Source organism: Capricornis sumatraensis, chromosome 2 (genome assembly GCF_032405125.1).
Source record: "Capricornis sumatraensis isolate serow.1 chromosome 2, serow.2, whole genome shotgun sequence".
NCBI lineage: Eukaryota > Metazoa > Chordata > Mammalia > Artiodactyla > Bovidae > Capricornis > Capricornis sumatraensis.
Genome location: NC_091070.1, coordinates 193349764 through 193374113, shown reverse-complemented (window position 1 = coordinate 193374113; position 24350 = coordinate 193349764). Strand labels below are relative to the sequence as shown.

Below are 24350 nucleotides of genomic sequence, written 5' to 3'. Positions count from 1 at the left end.
TCACCACCCCCACTGCGGGTGCTCCTTCCTGCCCACCTGGGTCTGGCTGCCTAGGACTCAACCAAACAGGCTCCATCTCGTACGGCTCTGGGCCTCCTGCCGGCTGCCTTGGGATCGAGGGACCCAGGAACAGGCAGTGGCCTGAATGTGAGTGTGGGGGGAGTCACAGGCAGAGGGATCCAGAAACTCTGAAGTGACCGGCAGAGAAGGCCTCCCCGTCACTTCCACTGTGGGGCATCTATGTGGACAGCATGGCAGTAGACACACAATGTGAGAGAAGCTTGAAACCACTGGCTGGGGCCTGGCTTTCCACCGCAGAAGAAAACAAACATTGACGCACGGGGCTGGGAGATTCCACTTTCCGACACAGGGTGATCCGAGTTGACACCACACCCTCCACCAACCCACTCCGAACACATATAAATGCTGCATAAAATATTACTCGGGGAAAAGCCCAACTGGCTGCTCTCCCCAAAACCTCTTCCCACTGACCTCCTCTAGGCCTGCTTCTCAGCCCTCTTCTGCATCTTGGGCAAGTCCCCTTGGGCCCCTAGACCACAGAGAATCCGACAGGAGTGAGGAAGGAGGAAGCACACGCGGGAGGATAGGAGAGAGAAGAGAGCCTCCTCATCTGGGGTCAGACCTCACAGCTTAAAGAGAGGGAACGAGAACCTGGAGGGAAAACAGAAGCAAAGGCAGTGAATTTGGAGGAGTGGAGAAAGGGAGGAGGGAGAGAAATGGAGGAGGAGGGAGGGAGGACGCTGAGGAGAAACGGGAAGACAAGGAAAGGGGGCGGGGAGGACACAGGAAAGGAGACGGGGGCCAGAGGGCCCCCGATGGAGACAGAGGCCAGGTGACGTGGAGGAGGCCGGTCTCAGCGTGGCCTGGACGAAGGCTGGGGCTGCCGGGCGGTCTGCGTGGCTGGGCGGCGGCGGTGGGGGGGTGCAGTGCGGTCGCCGTCTCTGCAGGCCTGTGGGTCTGCACTCTGGGTTCTTCTTAGGGGAATCCCTGGGCTAACTCAGCTCCACTGCCCAGAGGGGCTCCCCAGGTGAGGAGTACACGACCTCCATCTGACCCTGGTCCTCCTGGGGGTGTTGGTGGGCAGCAAGTGTGCCTCCTTGTAGGGGCAGTAATCCCCATGCCCTCAGTGCCCCTCTGAGGCCGAGTCCCTGGCACAGGGGCAGAGCTCAGGAGGGGCACGGATCATGGTGTTTTCTAGATAAAGGAGGCAGAGAGCCCTGGCCAGGGAGGGGCTCAGGTCCGGTCTCCCAGCGGACCCTGCCCTGGGGTCCTGCCTGCTGCTGTGCCCTTAGAACTGGAGGGAACCTGTGGTCTCAGGGCACAGGAGAGAGGGTCCCCCTGATGACGCCAGGAGGAGGGTCAGAGGCTCCGAGGAGACCCCAGCAGGGCAGAGGAGCAACCCCTGTTCAGGGTCGCTCACGGAAGCTGTGACCTACGGAGCCCCATGGAGACCGGCTCTGGGCCCCCACCTGGTCTCCAGTCCGGTTCTCTCTCTCTGCCCTTTGTTTCTCCTGCCTTTGTCTCCTTTTCTCCCTCTCTCCATCTCTCTGAAATTAAATGGGATCCAACTGCCAGCTCCCTGTGTGTTCTCCCGCTCACGGCTCGGCCCTTTTCATTCTTAATAGAAATATGTTCTCATCGTACAGTTTAATTCTGCTTATCTGGAGTGGATTAAGTGCTCACAATGACAAGCAGTATTGATTCCTGAGCATCCCTTTTGCCACCTAATTAGTTCCACAAGCCCAGTGGGGGATGGGACGAGGGGGTGAGGGGAGCCTGGGTGGGAGTCAGGAGCCCTGGGTCCCCCTCACACATGCCGATGTGATGAGTGACGTCGGGCCCATTGCTCCCTGTGCGGGGCTTGGACTGGACTGCCCCCTGGGAGGCTGAGGCCGGGAGAGGAGGTGGGGGCCAGGTCACCCCGAGTCTTCGAGGGGTCAGAAGGGTGAGAGCATGTGCTCTGGGGCCTGAGGCCTGGGTCTGGATCCCAGCTCAACATCTGCTGGCTTTACTGTGAGGACAAGTGGCTTGACTTCACCGTCCCTCAGTCCCTGCATCTGTAAAATGGGAGGAACTGTCAGTCTGGCTGCGGCAGGAAACACATGGCCCTTGCAGTCTGGGGCACCTGAGGAGGGTTCAACGGAGGGATGACACACAAGGCTGTGAGTCGGCTGTCAGGCAAACAAGTCAGGACAGTGCAGTGTCCTGACTTCCCTAAGAGTGGGACTGATTCCAGCGCCAGCCCTTGACTGAAGGGGAGAAGGCCCTTGACCTTCACAGGAAGACACTGGTCTCAGGGGCACACCCTCCCCCTCCCTGCCATGCTAGGCTCCTCATGGGGTGCGGACAGCCAGGAACCAGCGGCAATGGAGCCCCAGAGATAGGTCGGGCCTGGACAAGGGCAGGCAGAGCGTCCATCTGGTGTGAATGAGCTGACCCAGGAAGCACACGCAGGCCGGCGCAGCGCAGCCGTCACAAGCCCCCATAGATTATGGGGCGGGATTGGCCAAGCATCATGGGTTCTGCCCCACTTGGTTGGGTGGACCCTCTGAATCCTAGTTACCTCTCTTCTTAATAAAGAAGAGGTTGACTGGATCTTTGCATCTTGCTTTGCCTAAACTAACCATGCAGTACGAAAGGATGGCGTCCTTTTGACTTGGGTTTAGATCCCAGCTGCTCCTCTCACCTAACCTGGGACAGAAAGACCCTCCACAGGGCTGTTTCCCAGAGCATGGGTGGTGTGGGGCGGAGGAGATCCCTGCACACAGTGGGTGCTCAGCAAACATGACCTTTGCTTCACTTCACTTCAGCAGTGACAAGGCAAAAATTTTCCTTGAGGGTTTTGTTTTTCTAAACCAGGTGACCTTCAGGGTGACGTGGTGAGACACAGGCCACTGTTCAGACATGTGCACAGGGCCGGGCTGTGGGAGGGAGGGAGGCAGGCGGGGGAGGACGGCAGCCTTGTGGGAAGGGAACCTTGGTGTGCTCAGAGCTGGCCTCCTCTCCCCATCCTCCCGAGCTATTCAGGGTGTGCGGGGCTCTGCGTACAAAGGAGGTTCTCCGCACTTCCATCTTCAGGGGCCCTGCCTCTCTGCCCCTTGCCTGCCGAGGCTATCTGGGCGCTGTCCCTGGAAGGCCTTGCCTGTTTACCCAAAGCCAGCTTCAGAAGTGAAGTGTGTTTTTCCACCAACCGAGGAGTCAGTGCAGAGAGCAAAGGTCTGGGTCATATTGGAATTCCAATTTCAGTCCCAGCCTTGGTCTGCTTGCCTGCCAGTGGGCAAGAGCTTTTGCCTTTCATTGACGTCCTGGGACCAGTGCTGGTGTCTGTAAGGCCCACAGCACGTGGCGGGACCATGTGACAGGGTTCCCACCGACGGAAGCCAGGGGCCAAGCGGGGCTCCGCACCCTAACCCGTGACACCCTCATCCACCACTCTCCTGGTCTCAGCCTCTAGGCTGAATCACAAAGCAGCCGCCAAGTCTCATTTCCAGTTTTTAATGCTTTTCTTGTAAAACCAAAAATATAAAACTGGCAGGGGAGTGGAAAACAAGTTCTGTACAATTTATATACACGAGGTCTGTGATTTCAAAACCACTGGGGAGACAAGAGGAGAGACGCAGTCAAGGGATGTCACAGGTCACACATCCTGACGGGCACCTCTGAGCGCCTGGCTGGGGCTTAGAGGCTCGCTCGTGGCCAGACCCGGCTGCATTCTGGGGAGCATTGGCCTGGCTGCTCCAGCTGGCTGCCCCGAAGGTGGGAACAGCCAGCAGGTGGGCAGGGTAGCATCGGCGGTGGAGGGCGGGCAGGTGTGGGCGGCATTCAGGTGTCTGTGTAGATGGAGGGGATGTGACTCAGGCAGTGGTCAAAAGCCCCATTAGGGAAGAAGCCGCAGTCCTCGGGGCCGCTGGACACGATGTCCTCAGATGACTGTGGTGGCAGCGTGGTGGGACACGGGGCCTCGGCCAGGGCCTCATAGCCTGTGGATGTGGGGGACAGGGTCCAGGCTGGAGAACTCACACCAATCCATGTGTGAGCAAACAGAACACACCTGTCCGTGTTCCCCCGCTCCCGCCCACCCCAGTACACCTTTGATCAGGTTCACACCTGCCTGTGGTGCACGTGTGTGACACATGTTCACTCACAGAGTATACTGTATTTGAACACACAACCACACACCTGCACACAAGCACCTTCATACGAAATGGCCCAAACTTGCTAATACACAACCATGCACACACGTGTGCACACACACAAAGAAGGGATCACAGGAGGAGGACACGTGTGCACAGACAGGGTGTGAATGTCAGCACAAGCGCGATGTGGAGCACACGTGGCAGAGAGTTCCTTACACACACAGGGGGCTCACGCTGCCAGAAGCCCCCGTGCTGACCCTACACGCACATGCATACACGTGCCCACACAGACTTGCCCTACAAACACGTGCAGGAGGAAGACATGTGCAGACCTGGGAGCATGTGTGTGTGAGCAGGGACACACAGGCTCACACGCAGATGACCCACAGGTTTGTGTGTGCTCAGCTGTGCCTTGGTGCCCATACCTCCACCCCCTGCTGCACGCCCACAGCTGCCCAAAGGGCCTTGGGACCGGGTACCAGTCTCCCCTTTGTCTGGTGCCCCCAATCCTGCCCAGTCCTTGCAGCCTCCAGATGGATCTGAGCCCTGAGGCTGATCTGGGAATTTCTGTACCCCGCTGCTGATGCTCTTCCTCCGAGCAGGCCCTATGGTCTGGGCCCGATTCCACCTGGGCTGTGTGCAGCCCTCCCCTCTCCCTGGGTTCTCCATCCCAACATGCGCAAAGCACACAGCACAGGGATGGAAAGGAGGCACGCAGGGGAGGCTTACCTGGGGCAGGTACAGGTGCGCTTAGGCCATGATAGCCATTGGGCCGCAGGGGGTTGAAACCATGGGCCTCCCCCGCCAGTCCGTCCCCACTGGCTGCCTGCTCGGCCGACCGGTAGCAGTCACCATAGGAAAAGCAATTCTGGATGGAGTGGAAGCTGCCCTGGTAGCCTGCAGGGGGAGGCGGCAGGGGCTGCACTCAAAGGGAAAAGGCCCAGAGAGGGAGGAGAGGGCCGTCCCTGCTGCGCAGCTCAGCCTCCCACACTGGCCCGTTGGCCTGGTGGGTGTGAATGGGAGGAGAGAGCCCCAGACCAGAGGAGGTGCCAGGGTCCTACTCTGGAGCAAGCTGGGTAAAGCACTGCCCCCTGGCTGCACCTGCCAGCAGAGCTTGGAGGGCAGGGACTCTGGGTCCTCCATGCCCTTCTAAGATGCCCCATCACTCATACAGAGCCAGCCATCCCCACCCCAGCCACTGCTCCCCATGATGTTCCCTTTGATGACCGGTGGACGGGACAAACTCTTCTCCACCCCTCATGACAAATTTGCTCCCGGAAAAGACCCCCCAGTGAGGCAAACCGGGTCACCTGTCTTTCACCTTTTCCCAGTGTGGCCCTCAGTGCCAGCCATCATTCCAGGTGCCTGACTGCCACCCCATGGGCCAGTGTCTCCTTCCTCTCACGCAGCCCGAGTGGGAATCACTGGGTATATCTGGAAAGGGCCCCCTCCATCCCGGCCAGAGCTTACCTTGAGGGCTGGGCAGAGGCTGGGGTGGAGGACTCTGAAAGGGCGGGTAGGGCGGCTTGCTGGGGAGCGTGGGAAAGGGCTGGCCCCCTGGAGAATGGCTCTGGGAGGATGGTGGCAGTGGGGGTGGCCCAAGCCCCTTCAGTGGACTGACCATAGGCGATAGGAGGCCAGGTCCCAACCTGGAGAGAAGAGAGACAGCCAAGGTTCATAGACGTTGTCCAAGTTAGTCCCAGACACACAGCACTGACCTCATGGGTTCTCGTGAAGGTAAAATTAAATAAAGCAATGTAGACACAGCACCCGGTATGACGTCAGAAGCCTTCTTAGCCACTCCATGAATCCTCAGCAGCATCATCAAGATGAAGGGAAGGAAAACTGGCAGTGAGGCCTCTTGTCCAAGCTGGCCTTTAGTCTCCTGCATGGTGTACTTTTAGGGGTTTTCTGCCTACAGCTCTCGCCATCTCTCCTCCACTTGCATACATTCTGTGATGGGGGACTCACCACCTCCCTTTGTGCAGACCCTGAAGGACTCTCACATTCTGAAATAAGACCACACTGGCTAACAGTTGTTAGCCCTGAGCCCAGCTGAGCCCCAGCAGGATGGCTAACCAGGCTGCACAATGCTGGACACCAGGTCCCTTCCTTGTGCTGCCTTCCTGAGCCCTTGAGGTCTGCTCACACGAACCACAATGACCCTGGGGTCAGGGGAACTGGGCTGAAGGCTCACAGCCTCTGAACTATTTATGTGCAATCACTGCAGAAAGACGGAGAGTGTGGAGGTTCAGAGTCTTTACTTTCTTCTTTGCATTAATGGCTATGTTGGACTGTTCATGTTAGAATACCGCATATGCTCACTGTCATAGCTCCATGTAACCTCTCCAGGCTAGCCATGCTGTCCCTGCCCACCCTCTAAGACTCGAGGAAGCATGACAGATCAGTGTCTTTCTCAAAACAGAGGACGAGATCTGGGGAGAGGCCGGTGGTCTCCACATCTGTAGCTCCGCAGGGTCCCCATCTGCTCTCTCTAACATGGGCCTCCTGCCGTCACTGCCCCTGTGATGACACTGCCATCATTCCAGTGTCTGGGACGCACACCCCTGTGAGTGCGCTGAAGACAGCAGAAGAGGGCTTCCGCATCGGGACCCTGGTCCCCAGGCCAGGATCTGAGACACTGGAGGTACAGGCCAGCCTCTTGAAGTTAATGAAATGATCCTCTTCCAGGCTCCATGAGTTAACCGCCACTATCACCATCATTAATATTTCTAAGCCTGTTCTCACAGGGTCATCAAGTGGGTCTACAACTGTGCTCTATAAACTGTGGAGGGTGGTGTACAAGCCAGGTGTCCTCAAAACCAGTTCTCTGAGCTGAGGCTGAGCCCAGGCGTGGCCAGGAGGGTGGCTCCTCCTCCGTCCAGCCTGCTGCGTGGTACCCTCCTGTTTTATGCCAACCCCATCGTGGTACCCACACTCCAGCCTTTCCCCTACTTCCTGTCCATCCCCTCTGTTGGGAGAGACCCCATGTGGAGGGCCAGGCCTGGTCTTCTCAGTCACTCCCTGCTCAGCACCAAGTCTGGCACACAGCAAACAGCTGATAAATACAAACAAATGGGTTTCTGAATCACTCAACTACAAAATCCAGAGATTAACAGCACTGCAGACTTAAGGAGAACCAGATCTGAAGGGGAAAAAACATGCATTTTCAAAGTTTGTTTTTCCTGTCTCAAACCTGCCATAAATTCACATTTGCCACCTTCACAGCCAGTGAAATTAAACAGAACACGACTCTCCCCAAAGTGGATGGGGAGGCTGAGGTTCTGCCGCTCTACCTGAACTCTAAAGGAAAAAGGATCGTCTGGAGCGCCTCTTCTGAGTCATGCAAATGATCCCTAAATCAAATATTTTTGCTTCAATTGGAACCTATAAAAATTAATAAAAACCTCACTGGCCTGGCAGACGAGGGCTTCATACCTCGTACATAGCCAGGGAGGAAAAAAAAAAAAAAAAAAACACACCCTATTGGGCGTCTTCTCTGAGCCAGGGTAAATAAATTTGGTCATGAAGTCAGGCCCTCTTAGCATATTTTTGAGTGACTCAGATAATTCTGTCAAGCTATTTAACGTCCCAGCAAACCTCCAGGGAGCCCCGAGTGGCCTTCCTTGTTGACTTTGGCAGGAAAGGGAGGCTGAAGGCTTTCCCCCCTTCCTCGCCTCTTCTCAGGGGCTGAGAAAAGAAACCCATTCAAGCTGGGCCCGGTCCTGGTGTCAGGCATGAGGGCCCTTCTCTCAGGCAGCCCTGGGGGAGCCTGGGCGCCTGGCTGGTGGGGATGGCTTGCCTGTCGCTCCCGCAGGCGCGGGTGGCCGGGCGGGCTGGGGGTCCCATCTCAGCCTTGTCATCACTCTGCCTCTCACTGCAGGAATTCTTGATGGGCACTTACGCAGGCAGCAGGCAGGTGATGAATGAGGCGGAGCAGAGTGCGCAGGCCCGAGTGGGGAAAGGCCTCTGTGGTTTATTTGTCTTTGGTTGGAGATGTCTGGGGGCTGGCTGTGGGTGAGCAGGTGGCCTGAGCCGGTGCGTGGGTGGGTGAGGGAGGGACAGGAGGTTGGTGTCCATGGAGCCTGTACCAGCTGACACACACAGTATCAGGCGTGTGCACTTGACCCTCACCACTTCCACAGGGAAGGGTATTCTAATGCCCATTTCACAGAATAGGAAACTAAGGCTCCAGGAAGACCTGATTTTCTGGGCTCCCCTTGGTACTCCACCAGGCTGCCTCTGTGGCATGCACAGCCAGACTTCCCTGCTCCACGAATACCTGGGGCACTCCCTGTGTGCCCACGGGTTCAGCTCTGACAAGCTCTCCTCTCCCCACCCGGCCAGACTGTCCTCAAGTCCCGCTCTCTCCGTGGGACTCTCGCCTGCTGGGGGTCCCTCCTCCCTCCCACCGGTGCTGGCTTGGGCTGCCATCCACTCACTGTGGGCACTGCAGCCCAGCCCCACACTGCAGGCTGTGTCTTCTCATTCCCAAACCTGACTTGCTCACTGCTCAGCACCTCGCAGACAAGTCCTGCCACAGGCCTTGTGATCTGGCCCTGGTGACCTCTCTCCTGAGCTTGTCACCCCACAGGAAGGTCCAGCTTCCAGAACACACTGAGCTCTCACCACACCTGCCCTTCCTCCCAACCTCTCCACTCCTACTTAACCCTGGAGGCCCTGCTTAGCATCACCTCCAGGAAGCCCTCCCTGACATATTCCCCCAATGCACTGGGCTCTTCTCTGGCTTTCCACAGCCTCTTCTTTCTTCCCAGAGGGCTACTCGCCCAGTGTGGGAAATCCCTGTAGGTCTATCACAGGGAGCTTCACCAGGGCTGCGGGAATCAGTGGCCCCATACCAGGGCATCAGGAACTGGACACTTAGAGAACGGGTGAGTGAGTAGCAGGAGGAGCCCTGGAAAACAAACCGGGTAATGAACTCAGGCCAGTGGCCCCGGGTACAAGCAGGCCAAGGCTTTGACCTTGAGAAGGAAGGACAGGGGAGGAGGAAGGTGGTGGGATCAGGCTTTGAGGGACAAGTCTGCTCAAGTCCTGCTGGTGATGAGCTAAAGTAGCAGGAAGGGTAGAGGGAAGGGCTGTGAGGCTTCCCTCTACTCATTTGCAAGGAAAAGATTTCCCAAATATTCAGTCAGTTCAGTTTAGTCACTCAGTCATGTCCGACTCTTTGCGATCCCATGAATCGCAGCACGCCAGGCCTCCTTGTCCATCACCAACTCCCGGAGTTTACTCGAACTCATGTCCACTGAGTCGGTGATGCCATCCAGCCATCTCACCCTGTCATCCCCTTCTCCTCCTGCCCCCAATCCCTCCCAGCATCAGGGTCTTTTCCAATGAGTCAACTCATTGCATGAGGTTGCCAAAGTATTGGAGTTTCAGCTTTAGCAACAGTCCTTCCAAAGAACACCCAGGACCGATCTCATTTAGAATGGACTGGTTGGACCTCTTTGCAGTCCAAGGGACTCTCAAGAGTATTCTCCAACACCACAGTTCAAAAGCATCAATTCTTCCATGCTCAGCTTTCTTCACAGTCCAACTCTCACATCCATACATGACTACTGGAAAAACCATAGCCTTGACTAGATGGACCTTAGTCAGCAAAGTAATGTCTCTGCTTTTGAATATGCTATCTAGGTTGGTCATAACTTTTCTTCCAAGGAGTAAGCGTCTTTTAATTTCATGGCTGCAGTCACCATCTGCAGTGATTTTGGAGCCCCAAAATAAAGTCTGACACTGTTTCCACTGTTTCCCCATCTATTTCTCATGAAGTGATGGGACCGGATGCCATGATCTTTGTTTTCTGAATGTTGAGCTTTAAGCCAACTTTTTCACTCTCCTCTTTCACTTTCATCAAGAGGCTTTTTAGTTCCTCTTCACTTTCTGCCATAAGGGTGGTGTCCTCTGCATATCTGAGGTTATTGATATTTTCCCTGGAAATCTTGATTCCAGCTTGTGCTTCTTCAAGCCCAGCATTTCTCATGATGTGCTCTGCATAGAAGTTAAATAAGCAGAGTGACAATATACAGCCTTGACGTACTCCTTGTCCTATCTGGAACCAGTCTGTTGTTCCATGTCCAGTTCTAACTATTGCTTCCTGACCTGCATACAGATTTCTCAAGAGGCAGGTCAGGTGGTCTGGTATTCCCATCTCTTTTAGAATTTTCCACAGTTTATTGTGATCCACACAGTCAAAGGCTTTGGCATAGTCAATAAAGCAGAAATAGACGTTTTTCTGGAACTCTCTTGCTTTTTCGATGATCCAGCGGGTGTTGGCAATTTGATCTCTGGTTCCTCTGCCTTTTCTAAAACTAGCTTGAACATCTGGAAGTTCATAGTTCACGTATTGCTGAAGCCAACAATTAATACATTCTTCGTTTCTAGACAATTAAGTGACCACAACGGGAACCACATTGAATGGAGGAAAAGGCCCCCTTCCTGCAGGGGTCCTGCAGTAAAGCTTTCTGGACTGCCCTGGCCAGTGGTCACAGCTGCAGGGCCAGAAGTGGGGACAAGGCCTAGGTGGGCATCTATGGAGTGGGCAGTGGGGGCCAATAATTTGCTCACAAAACACACAGTACAAGCCAAAGAGAAGGCAGGGTGAGCCTCTCAAGAAGGCTTGGGTGCAGCAGCCCAGCCCAGAAGGTCTGGGTCAGGGTCAGGGCTACGGGGGATGTAGCATCTTCCTGGGGCCACCCCCACTGGGGAGGCGAGGGGGCACGAGGTGAGGTGCCAGGAAGCCCTGTGATAATATCATCCACCAGCTAGGATGCCTATGAGGCAAGGAGGACATCGTGCCCAGTGAGTATTTGGTTCAGAGCACAGTACACAGTAGGTGCTGCATAAATGCTGGCTACTTTCATTATCAGTAACAACCATTTAGTGTGCGGGACACCTGCCCTCACCTGCCGCTCATGCAGGTGCCCATCTGCTGTCCCAGAGGAGGACTGGCTTGCTATACATACCCATCCTGGGTGCTCTCAGCCGTGGGCAGAGGGGACAGATGGTGGTGGGAACTGGTGGTGGCGTCCAGTGGGTGGTGCCTGGAAGGGACATCATGCATAGAGGGCAGGATGCTTGCTGCCAGCCCGTTATGGGGGGTGATGGAGCCAGGATACATGCCTGCAGGGAAGCAAACAATTATCACTGGGCTTCGGCCGCTCCCTAGAGATGGCTGTGGTCACCCCAGGAACTGTGTGCCTGCTTATGGAGAGAGAAAGACAAGAAGGGAAACCAGCATTGTATTCCTAGATGGTCAGGAGCACAGACAGGGGGAGATAATGGCCCCACTGTGCTCTGTTCATGCTGCAGCTGAGGGGTTGTATGGGGGCTGAGGTCCATGCTGAGCACAGAGGTGGACTGACACGGGGCTGTCAGACGTGCGGGGTGGTTGGACCCTGTGAGTGTGTGTGTGTGTGTATTTACTGGGGCAGAGGCAGAGTTGAATGGAGTGAGCTGCCTCAAATCTCTGGAACTGTCCTGGGAAAGAAGGGGCTTGCTCCATGTAGCCCCAGTAGACAGAGACCTGGGATGAAGGGAAGCTTGAGAAGAGACTAGAGCTCTGGGCCTAGCTGTTCCTGCTAACAGGCAGATTTGCAGTAGGGTCACAGGTTGCCCTTGGAGAAAATGAACTGCTTCTCCCCAGAGGTGTGCGAGGAGAGCCTGGATGTCTGCCATGAGGGGTTCCAGAGACAGGATGGCTGTGCTAGCTGGATGGCAGGTTGGCTTGGGAGACCTGGTGAAAGCGATGTCACAGACGGTTGTGTAGGATGTACACTGTACAAGGGTCTCGACTCAGCACAGGTGTCAGCCATGCTCGAGTCTCAGATTCTAAACCTCTGGAAGACGCCTGCAAGTGGGACCACCTTTTACCACCTTTTACTCCCAAAGGTCTTTCCCTTGTTAAGAAGGTCGGCTAATGAATCAAATGGGGGACATGCGTTGCTCAGGGCAGGGGTCAACATGTATCATGATTGGCACATGTCAGTCACATGTTGCTCCAGGGACCCCACTGAGGACCTGCGAGCAGGGACCAAGGCCAGCGCTTCCCGAAGACCTTCCCAAGGAACCTGAATTAGAGAGGAGAACAAGCCCCTCCTCTGAGACTGGAGCCTAAGGAGGTCACAGCAAGGGTTGCAATTTTTTGATGTTCCCTATTTTATCTGAAAAACATGGGGCCAATTTTGCACCCCCTCTTTAATCTGCCATGTTTACCGATTTTCATAGAAATTGACATCATTTTCCCAGAAATCAATTGATCAAGTCAATGCCCTGGGAGGACTCTGTGGACCTGGGGACCGGGCCCTGAGCTGCACTGAGACTGCATCGGGGGCTCAGCTGTTATATCCCGAGGGTCACTCGGGTCACCCTGGATCCACACTCAATGCTCTCAGCACCTCGTGAGGACCACTGGGAACAGAGCACACTCTTCTCAGGGGTGGGGTCAAGGAGGAACTTTTCCTTTCTCAGGTGGTTGGGGTTCCAAGGCTAGCCCATCCCAGGCCTGCGAGTCAGGGAACTACTACCAGGAATTGAGCAGGACAAGGGCAGGGATTGCAAGGTCAGTGCCTTAGGTGGCACAGCAGGGAGCAGAATGAGTGGACTGGCAGGGGATAGTGATAGGAAGTGGTGGGGACTATGGTACGGCACCGTGTGTGGACCAGGCAGTCTGCAACCCTGGCCTAGAGTTAGAGCAACAGGCATTCAATGGAAGGGTTATATTCGGTGAAATTCTACTCTTACAATAAATGTGTTCTTATCGACAACAGTTCATTAAGAATATACTATACGTCAAGGTCTTTCCCCACACTATCAGGTTTAAGCATCTCAACAACTGTCAACTGGGGAGATAACATGATCTCATTTTAGGATGAAGTCTTAAGAACCTCAGTAATTTGCCAAAAGTCATGCAATGGGCAGCTAATCAGTCCTCCCAAATGACACCAAGAGAAAGTTCATTTAAAGTTAGGCTCTGGCTCAGGCGCTGGCCCGTCAGGCTAGGGGCCTCTGGCGCAGGCTTCACTGCCAGGCTGTGAGACCCAGGCTCTGAATGGGCTCTTGGGGGCCCTCTGCCTCTCAGCCCCAGTCCCTCCTGGCCCCTGTCTCGGGGATCTCGGCCCCCACGGACACCACCATCCACCCATCCATCTGCCTCCTCCCTCAGCCGCACACCCCTCCCAGCTTGGTCAGGAAGGCGCGGGAGGGGGGCTTCTGCAGACAGGGCCTGGCTCAGCACTGCCCCTGCCTCGCTCCACTCATCACTCTCTGTAGCACCTCCTCGCCTGCCATCTTGAACCAATCTGGGGGCCTGACAGTTGGGAAGGCCTAGAATCCTGATAAATCCTGCTCCCTTCCCCTCAGCCGTGCTGACCTCATGCTTCTCCCGTCCTCACTGCCCATCTCGTTACCTGGGGCGGCTTGAAGGAGGCCCGCCAGGTAAATTCCTGAGGGTTTCCTGTGAGGAGAGCTGGTCCTTCCTGATGAGAGGCAAGCTCGGGGGAGCTTCACATAGTCAGACAGTGAAGATTGGAGGCCACTCTCACCAGCCGCTCCCTAACCTCACCCCTCTGTTCTGGACTCTTCCGTCCACAATTTCCCCTGCCTTTGCCCGGCCCCGGTCCAGGTGCCTCCCTGTCCAGCCTCCTGAGGGCAAATATACGGTGGGCAACTGAGTGTGTGAACCAGGCATGTTGAACATGCGGACAGTGGGCAGGAAGGAGGGAACCACCGTTATCGTAAGAAGCAGGCGGGCCTGATCGGTCTCTCCCCAGAACGCACCACTTCAGGCTGTAAATCAGCGTCATCAATCATCAGCCGTGAGCGCTTAACCTCTGGCCCTAACATCTGTTCCCAACTGTGCCTGACGCATCTGCCGTGGGGTCTGCAGGAGAACCTGATGGCCCCAGGGGGACCCAGAACTCCTGAGCTTGCCTGGCTGGCCTTTTCTCCCCGCTGCGCTGGAAGTAGCTCAAGGACAGGGACCCGCACAGAACCTGGAACACAATAGGTGCTCAGTATGGCAGGGTAGAGCAGAGGACCCTGGCGGGTTACAGTGTGTGGGGTCGCAGAGTCAGACACGACGGAGCGCGTGCGCGCGCACACACACACGCACACACACACGCACACCATGGCAAAGGCAGCAGACAGCTTGTTAAGGGCATGGCCTGCAGCCAAATGGCCTGGATTCACATCGGCCTCTGCCATTTACCAGTTGTGGAACCTCAGCAAAAAGTTACTTAAGCTCGCAAGGCTTCAGTTTCCTTGTCTGGAAGAGAAGGTGCATGCTAATATGTACTTTATGAGGCTGACATGAGGATTATGTTAGTTAACACATACATGTGCAGTCCCTAGAACAGCTCCTGGCACATGTTCAATAAACGATGGCTTTTGCATTATCGCGAGATGGATGAGTGGACAGCTACTCTTCTCCTTCACCGTGAGCAACAATAATAATGATAAAACTCTCCATCACATTGGTTTTATATAAGTGATCATATCCACAGTCACATTTGGTGTCACAGCAGGCTGCTGGGGAGGGGTGGGGAACTCAGGCTCAAGCAGCAGAGACGCTGCTGACCCACGGCTAGAGCAGGCCTGGTGTTACCCCAGTGCCCCTCCATCCACGCCGCTGCCTCAGTGAATCTGTTTCTCATCTGCAGCATGGGCTCACTCGGGACTGGATGAAATGATGTTGTAAAGTGATCAGCCCGAGAAGTGCTCAAGAGATGTTACTGGTCCTGACTGCTCTCCCTGGGACAAGCCCTGGGCTAGTACCTGGGAGAACAGGCTTCCAAATGGGATCTGTTGCTGACCTTCCTGGATGACCTTAGGCCAGTCCGTTTCCTGAGTCTTCCCACGGTAGAAACGATGCAGCTACATATAGGACCTCTGCCCCTCTGTCCCAGGGCAGCCATTGCTAACCAGTCCCAGCCCTCTTTCCTGCTAAGCCTCAGAAGCCTTCTCAACACAGAGCTCAGCCCCAGGCAGCTGGCGTTTGAGATACAAACCTCCATCCCTAGACTGAGTCGTCTCTAGGGCCGCTTCTCCACTAGGGTCCCTCTATTTTAGCAGCTCTGACCCTATGAGGCGCAGCCATGGCAGAAGGGACCCCTAGTTGGAGGGAGGTGGGTATGGTCCCTCCTCTATGGATCCATCCTCCTGGGGTGTCCTCATCCTTGTGGATCTGTCTGAGCACAGACCCTGTGAAGGGCAACCTAGAGAAAGGGGAAATATCTTCTTTTCTGAAGGCTATTTGGTAAGTGCTTTGATGGGTTTTTAAATATGCTACAACTTTAAGGCTGAGGGGGAAGAATTTAAAAAAACTAGAAAATAAAAATGTTTAAAATGGTTGGGGTAATTCAAGAAATCCCAGAGGATGGGAAAAGCTTTCTGCTCTGATACTGTGGTTTCTTCGGCGGGGGGTGGGGGGGTGGGGGGGGTGGGGGTGGGGGTGGGGAAAGGGGCAGAGCACAAGAATTGTCAGCTGGAATCCACAGGCTACCCTGCCCCTTGCTAGGCTGGGTTCCCAAGAAGCCAGGAATTCCTGCCGGGGCCTGAGACCTGCCCCGTGGCCTGTGGCTGCTGGGAGGGGCAGACAGGCTGTCTCAGCTGCACCGGAGGCTCTGAGCATCTGGATGGATGGGTGGCAGGGTCCCAGAGGTCTGGGGGGGCCCTATCTTATGATGAGCTGGAAGCAATTACAGCCAAGTTGCCCATCCTCTCAGAGCTCCGGGTTTCTCTTCTGAAGCAAGGAATCACGGTGGGGAGTACATGGGACTTTAAGTTGGGGCCCCGGCATGAACCTTGAGGTGGATCCTGAAGAAAGTGCAGGACCTACTGCAGTGAAGGTGCAGGGAGTGGAGGCTGGCAAGGTGTGTACAGTGGTTCCCAGGCAAGAGGGAGCCTGGTGTGTTCAGGGAACTGCACCCAATGTGCCAAGGTTTGGGCAGGAGGCCATCAGGAATGCCTAGGCCCCAGGAGGCCTGAGAGGAGCCTGGGCTTCATCCCACAGGCAATGGTGAGTCACAGAGGAGTGGGTATGAAGGAACAGACACCTGGGGAGATCAGCTGCCTGGTAATGAAGTTCTAAGGAGAGGGCGCCTCCAGCAGGTCGTGTCCACATGGCCCCTGTTGCCCACGAAGCACGGCTGTCTGCCTGCAGGGCTGGGTGCAGAAAGGGCCCCCCCGGCCCTGCCTCCCCGCTTGCCTACCTGGGAGAAGTTCCTGGCCTAGGGCGCGGCCACCCTTCCCGTCGCTGACAGCCAGCTGTGTGGACGTGTGGAGCTGCTGCAGGGCCAGACACTCGGTCAGGACGTCAGCCTCAGCGTCAGGGCCCGTGTGCAGCTGGGGAGTGAGCAGAGGGAGAGAGGGGGTTAGCACGAGACCACCTGCCCACCAGCAAGTCTCATTCTAGGGGACAGGGCAGGAAGGACGGTGGCTCCAGGGCACGACCCCTCCTTCGCTGCCCCTCAGTTTCCTCAGCTGCCAAATGGAGCTAATTGCGGACACGGTGAGAGTGGCGTTAGTTCAGGGCTGAGAAGCAGATGCTCAGGCAAGATCGAGCATGCCATGATTTTAATAGGTGAGGGAGAGCTGGGCGTGCTGGGAAAGCCACCAGACAGAAGGAAGAAGAGGGAGAGAGGAAGTTGGTGGGAGCTTCCTAGACTGGGAGCTCAGGGACCAGGGAGTCCTCAGGGCGCCTAAGTCTGCTGGAAGTCAGTGGGGTCCCAAGTCTCCCAGGAAGGGGTCCTGCTTCACATCCCTGCAGGGCCTGCCAGGCTCTGTCACTAGCTGGGAGCCCCCGCTGGGGGTGTGGCCTTGGCACAGATGCCAGGAGGGCATCACAGTGCAGCAGCTGGGCCTCCCAGGAGGCTGGAGGTCTGTGGGGCAGGTTCTTGGGCCACGGCTGGGCTGACTGACACTGGGGGAGTAGGATACAGCGAATGTGCAGGAAGTGTCTCTGCCTCCTTCCTCCCCACTCCCGTCTCTCTTCCTTCCCGGCACAAAATGCAGCAGAAACAGTCCAGGGCTGGGGACAGAAGACTGGACCCAAGTCCTGCTCCATGTCTTCTTACGCCTTGTGTGACACTGGACAAATACCCTCTCTGACTCTCCCTGCTCCTGCCGGACTAAGCAGCAATAATCACCCCTCAGGCCAGGCTGCTGAGAGGGGTGACGAGAGGACAGGTGTGAACAGTGGTTGAAGGTGTTGGGTCAAGGGCTGGCTCACTCCACTGGCCGAGTCCCCCACGGTCACGTGACGGTGGGCCCGCTGAGTCGATACCCGGCCTTGAGGGTGTCAGCTAACAGCACAATGGGGCTGGCAAGTCTTTGGCCAGTCGTCCTCAGCTATCCCTAAATATAGACTTGAGCTTGACCCCTCAGCACATCTTCACATCTCCAGTTGGGACCAGACGGGCACAGGGGTCCTCAAGTGATGAGGGGGGGTGCACTAGCATGGGAGGGTTTCTTCTCCCAGGGAAATCCCAAAGCTGATCGTCAGAGTCCTGAAGATTGGCTCATCCAGATCCTCATTTTAACTGGGACAAAACCAACCCAGAGAAGGCAAGAGCCTTGTTGCATGTCACACAGCAGCTGGGAGTCAGCCCGAGGGTCTTTCCACCCTCCCAGGCCAGCCGGGCCAGCACCCAGGCCCGGGGAAGGCATGCCTAGCCTCCCGAAGGGCTCTCGGCTCCCTGACCCAGCAGCTGTTTTCCATGTAAATTAAGTTTCTGGCAAAAGAGGGCCAAGGCATGTTCTTGCAGACCGCAATGTCGATCGGATTAGGAGCAGCGGGAGAGGAGAATTAAGGAAGAAAAGCATTTCTAATTCTCTCTGAAACGCAGCAGGGCTGCCAAGGAGCTGTCATAATACAAGGGTCGCTTTACACAGAAAGATACATCATCCCCGATGGCTTTTAATGGATGCTTATTGTTGGGAAGTTTGCAGATCTGCGGCCCCAGGTCCCAGGGGCTCAGTGCGAGCCAAGCATGGGGCCTGGGAAAACCAGGGCAGGATTCTGGTCCTTGGGCATCAGTCTGCTCGGGACAGAAGCCTCCCTGGAGTGGAGCCCAGGCCATTCCCTGTCCCTGCCCAGGCTCCTCATCCTGAAAGCAGTGGAGAGAGCTTGTGCCCTGGAAGCAGATGGGTCTGGCTCTGTCCCTCCCACACCACACAACCCTGGACAGACTTGTTACCGCTTTGAGCCTCAGTTTCCACATCTCTAAAATGGGGAGGAATCTCCCACTTCTTGATTATAGTGAGGACTAGATGAGACACAGCCTGTGAAGCACCAGATTCATCCCTCCCTCCTCAGGGTGAATGTGGCTGTGCTGTGCTCCCCACAAGCTGACAGCACATGCTGTGGCCACGCTCCTCCTCTGCTCTACAGCTTCCGGGGGCTCCCGCGCCAAGCTGTCCCCTCCCCAATTTTCTTTCACTGAGGTCTGCTTGCTCCTAGCACCCCATTTCTGCATACCCCATCCCCTGGATTACACAGCAGTCAACTTCTCCAGCCTCTAGGCCTTTTTCTGCCCTATCTACACTGTATCCACAGTTCTGAGAACAGTTTGGAGAACAGGAGCTGCTCCTGAATCCTGCTAGACAAGTTAATGGGCTCTTCCCGCTCTGTCCTCCTCTGACATATTGATGACTGGCCTCTGGTGGTTCTCTCCCCCCGACACACCCTCCCTGGCACTCAAGCACCTGTGGCCCCAGTGGTCCTCCGGAGATGTGGCAGGTAAGGTCCTGCCCCGAGTTGCAGTCCTGTCCCTCCAACCACACTGGGTCCCTCAGCGGCTCACACACCTCCTGTCCAAAACAGAACCCGCTGCTTTCTCCTGCAAGCCTGCTTCTTTCTCAGATTCTCTGTCCTGGTGAAGGGGACCACCATCCATGCATCCTGCTCCCCCAACCTCTGACACTGATGCTCCTCCTGCCAGGCGCCCCCAACCCAGCCAAGCAGTCACCAAGCCCAGTCCCTCTTCCTCCCCTCCCACCCTGCCCCAGATCAGCCCCCACCCTCCCCACCATGTCTCTCCTGCCCCCAGCAGTGGCCTCCTTGTCTCAAATTTCCCTCTACCCATCTCGACCCATTCTCTACACAGCCCCCAGTGCCACCTTTCAGGGTGATCTGTCCCATCTCTGCCTACAACCCCTCGATGGAACCCCCCATCCTCAGGACAGCCCTGCCACCTCCACAGGGGCATCCTGTCACCCCACCCCCACAGCCTCCGTGCCTCGCTGCTCAGCCCGGAGACAGGCAGGGACTGTGTGAGGCTGGTCCTCAGACACTGTTTCAAGCTTCTGTCACTCTCTGGGGCCCCATCTTCCTAGGCCCAGTGCTTACTCCTTCTTCAAGACTTAATGACAACGCCTCCTGATTTCTGTTCGGAACTTTTAGTTTGGGTCAAGTACTGGTCAAAAAACCCTTGAGATAGATTTCCTCGTTTAATCCTCATGAGAACCCTTAAAAGCAAGTCCTCTATGCCCCATCTGACAGCTGAAGACAAGAACAAAGGCGCTAAGACACGGGCCCAAGACCACGGTGCCAGGAGCCAGGAGGCTGCACACCACTGCCTCCAGCCCCAGCCCCAGCCCCATGTCACTTCTTCCATGACCTCCAGTTCCCCCGGATAGGCCAAAGCCCTTTCCCGGTTCTTTGACTGTTTTCTGCACACATCTATTGTGGTCTTTGTCATATTGTGTTGACTTATCCCTTCATGTTTATCTGTCTCTCACTGCCAGGTCCCCACTGAAGGTAAAGACCATGGTTTTTATTTCTGCCTCCTGAATGCTGGGGACATCAAATGTTTATAAACGAGCCCTGAGCAAACGGTTGAGAGAGGAGCTGGTAGGGGGATAAATGTCTTCTGGCTGAGAGTGAGGAAGTACAGACCTCCCTCAACTTATAATGAGGTTATGGCCTCATAAACCCATCAAGGTCTGAAAATATCAAAAATCAAAACTGCATTTAATACAGCTAACCTACCGAACTCAACATTCAGAAAATGAAGATCATAGCATCCAGTCCCATAACTTCATGGCAAATAGATGGGGAAACAATGGAAACAGTAATAGACTTTATTTTCTTGGGCTCCAAAATCACTGCAGATGGTAACTGCAGCCATGAAATTAAAAGATGCTTGTCCCTTGGAAGAAAAGCTATGACCAACCTAGACAGCATATTAAAAAGCAGAGACATTACTTTGCTGACAAAGGTTCATCTAGTCAAAGCTATGGTTTTTCCAGTAGTCATGTATGGATGTGAGAGTTGGACCATAAAGAAAGTTGAGCACCGAAGAATTGGTGCTTTTGAACTGTGGTGTTGGAGAAGACTCTTGAGAGTCCCTTGGACTGCAAAGAGATCCAACCAGTCAATGCTAAAGGAAATCAGTCCTGAATATTCATTGGAAGGGCTGATCCTGAAGCTGAAGCTCCAATACTTTGGCCAGCTGATGCAAAGAACTGACTCACTGGAAAAGACCCTGATTCTGGGAAAGACTGAAGGCAGGAGGAGTAGGGGATGACACAGGATGAGATGCTTGGATGGCATCACTGACTCGATGGACATGAATTTGAGTAAGCTCTGGAAGTTGGTGATGGACAGGAAGGCCTGGCGTGCTGCAGTCCATGGGGTCGCAAAGAGCTGGACACGACTGAGTGACTGAACTGAACTGAGCCTATCTGATACCATAGTGTGGCCTCCCTTACCTTAAATGTGCTCAGAACACTTACGCAAGACTACAGCGGGCAAAATCACCTCAGGCAAAGACTGTCTTAAACAAAGTGCCGAATAGCTCATGTAACGTACTTCCAGAATAGCTCACTTCCGAAGAGCTCACTTCCAGAATACTGTAGTGGAAGTGAGAAGCAGAATGGGGGTCTGGGAACAGAATGGCTGTGAGTGTATCAGTTGTTCACCTTTGTGGTCGAGCAGCTGCCGCTGCCCAGCATCACAAGAGAAGATCCTGCCCATCGCAGGCCCGGGAGAAGATCAGACTTCAAAGTGTGGTTTCTACTGAACTTGTGAAAATACCATCGTACCACCGTAAAGTTGAAGAATTGTAAGCTGGACCATCAGAAGTCAAACCACTGTTAAGTCACGGAGAAGATCAGACTTCAAAGCGTGGTTTCTACTGAACTTGTGAAAACAAATCACTGTAAGTCATGGACCATCTTGACACTTGGATTGGTGGGAGGCAGACGGGGGTGAGGACAGTGGCACCCTTGGGTGTGGAAGGCTGGATGCAGGCAGTGAGTGTGATCGTTGCCTGTCTTGATGCTGGACGGGAGGCTGGGTAGGCTAGGGGGGGTTGTCTGCGGAGATGGGCCTGGGACGGAGCCCTCTTACCTTCTTGCGCACTTGCTGCTCTTTGGCCGAATGGGCCTTCACGTGCTTGCGGAGGGAGCTGGGGTCTGTGTAGCGCTTGGAGCAGCCAGGGATCTGGCAGGCGTACGGCTTCTGTAACATCAGAGGGCAGAGGCGGGGTGAGTGGGGGGCACCCGCCAGGCGTACGCCCTTCTGTGTGGCTCATGTCCTCTCCCTCCCTGTGTCCTAGGCCGGGAGGAGTCTGACTCAGGCCTGCCCACTGGTGGGGGGAAGGTGCCTGGCCTGGCAGTGAAGGAGGCGTCTGTGTCTCCATTCTACCCTCATCCTGGGACCTCAGGTAAGTTGCCTCCCCTCTCAGACTCTCACTTTCTCCTCTGCAAGATGAGCCCTCCCAAGTTCTAAGACTTCTTCCAGCTCTGACACCAGCTCTGAGAAAAGAACACCCTTTGTGGCTCACGGCTGCGGAGAAGCAGCAAGTGAGAAGGGAGCAGAGTGAGGTGGTTGCCTTGCGGAGGGGGAGGAGGAAAAGGAAGGAGAGGAGTGGGGCAGAGCACAAGGCGACGGGACACAAACATGAACCAAGCTGGAGAGCGGAGGCCAGGCTCGGAGCACTGACCGACCCTGCAGCGGGTCCCGAGTCCCCAGACTGGTCCCCAGGCTATGAGAACTGTAGGTCCTCAAACCAAGAATCACAGGAGACCAGAGGGTACTGGGTCTCAGGTGTAGCCCCAGGTAGGCTGGGCATCAGTGCCCTTCACGTCCCTTTCCCTTGGAGCCCCCATTCATCTTCTAGAACAAGTCGGTGCCCACCACCTCCCCTGGTTCCTATCCAGACCCCGTGTGCTCTCTACGCCTCCAGTCTCCCCTCTCATTCACAGCCAGAGGACCTTTCTCACAGGTCTGGCCACGCTCTCACCTACTAACCCCCCATGGTCCCTGTAGTGCCAGCCCTCGGACACAACCCATCTCTGGGTGCTGAAGGCCCTTTGTGACTTTAGCCCTGGTTGAGTCCTCACCCCTCCTCCCATCCCAGCACACCCAGCTCCCGTCTCCTCCTCTCCAACCTCTCCTTGAGTCTAGTTCCCACCACCACTTCTCAAGTTTCCACCGGTAGCAGTGTCCACCTGCGCGGCTGGGTCTGTTCAGAGGTGAGTTTTCTTCCAGGAAGGATCCCTTCTGATTCATTCCAGGTGAGGGGCTCTGTGGCTCTAACTGAATTCTGAGCTCCCCGTAGAAGCAAACCTCCATGAGACCTGGCTCAGGGACTCTGGCTCCCACTGGGGCTTCCAGTCCCTAAGGCCCCCTTTCTGAACACATCCAGCAGCTCTGATTTCTCAAGGCCCTTTGGCCTCCAACCACTGCAGGGGACACAGTGGTGGGGGACGTTTAGAGATGACGCCTATGTCCCCACCAGCCATGCCTACTGGAACTGCCCCTAAACCTTAAGGTGAGCCAGCCCTGCTGGACAGCATGGGGTTGGGGATGGGGAGCAGAAACAGACGGCCATACCTTGGTGCTGCCACGGAGAGTTGCCAGGTTAAAGAATCAGAGGAGAGCAAAAAGAGAGAGACAGGGCAGTGAGAGGCTGGCCTTGCTGAAAGGCAGGTACGGTGGGGTGAGAGGCAGGCCTCAGACCTGCCCCCCACACAACCACTCAGAGACACAGACACAGACCCACACACCACAGGGCCCTTCTTTCTTGGGCCTGATTCCCACCCCAACACACACACACACACACACACACACACACACACACACACACACACACACGCTCTTTCTCTCATGGGCTGTGCCCTGCTCTGCCCCAGGCTCTGTCCCCAGGGGACGCTGATACAAATCCACGCGCTTTTGTCAAAAAGCAAACAAACAGAGCTCCGTGTGTGCAGGCGCCCTCGCCTGGAAAGAGGGCACAAGGCCCATCTCTGTGTTTGTTTTTCCAGGGCCTGACGTGTGTAGAACATTCCTCCAGCCCAGCTCCCCTAGGAGCCCTCAGGAAACCCTGTGGCTGGCTGTCCCAAGCAGCAGCCAAGCCCCAGGCCTGCAGTCACCGCACCAGCTCCAAGGCCTTGTTCACAGCAGGACACTCAGGGCCGTGCTGTGAGCATCGAGCACCTCACAGCACCCTCCCGACCTGTGCACAAGACAGCCCCTCACATACTAAGCCCCCCCAGTGTGCAGGCACTGCGCTCAGCACTGGCCAGCTGCGATCTCCTTTCAGCCTCTCACCCACCCCATGAAAAGCATCCCCACTTTACAGATGAGGAAACTGAGGCTGACGCTTTGCCCAAGATCCTGCAGCAATGCAGTGCCCACGCCCCTCTGCTAAGGTGCCCCCTCTCTTCTGACCAGTCCAGGGAAGTGGGCAAAGGAGAGACTATCGCCCCCATCCTCCCTGTAAGGAAGCCAAGGGCAGGGCAGGACAGTCTGCGGCAGTCGGGACTCGAGCTGCACACGGAGTGTCTGGGATGGGGCAGGATTTGGTCGGCATTCAGTCAGCAAGTCACAGGCAGGCCAGCGACTCAAGTTTGCTGTGCAGACCCCGTGTCTGGCCGCCACACCTGCCGCCTCAGTTGATTCCCCCATCCGTCTCCTGTAAGGTAGGAGTGTTTGAAGCCCAGAGAGGTTGGGTGGCAGTTCTCAGACCTCTGGGACCAGATGGAGGCTGGGATTAGAACCCAGGCTGGCTCTCTCCAGCCTGTTCCACTGCCTCCCTGCCCGTGGAGAGAGTCCCACGTTCTCTGGTGCCAGAGCGGAGCTGGGGACATGAGCAAGTCCCCTCTGGAAAACAAGGCCCAGCCTGCATGGCGCTGACCCCATGGGCCCTCGGGTGCTGGGAAAGCAACCTCGCC

The 24350-nt window shown here is 55.8% G+C and overlaps 1 protein-coding gene across 3 annotated transcripts in view; it reads right to left on the bottom strand.

Annotated features, from left to right (window-relative positions):
• Positions 1-3843: 3843 nt before the first annotated feature.
• GLIS1 (GLIS family zinc finger 1) overlaps positions 3844-24350 on the bottom strand; it is a 251075-nt gene continuing 230568 nt past the window's right edge. For 2 of the 3 annotated variants that reach the window (XM_068966142.1, XM_068966143.1), the window contains 6 exons: positions 21523-21633; positions 16382-16514; positions 11138-11294; positions 5628-5806; positions 4887-5054; positions 3844-4001 (listed from right to left, as the gene is read on the bottom strand). In XM_068966142.1, coding sequence (XP_068822243.1) covers positions 3844-4001; positions 4887-5054; positions 5628-5806; positions 11138-11294; positions 16382-16514; positions 21523-21633 — 906 coding nt within the window. The remainder of the gene's footprint in view (positions 4002-4886; positions 5055-5627; positions 5807-11137; positions 11295-16381; positions 16515-21522; positions 21634-24350) is intronic. The other variant, XM_068966144.1, reaches the window with a different exon arrangement.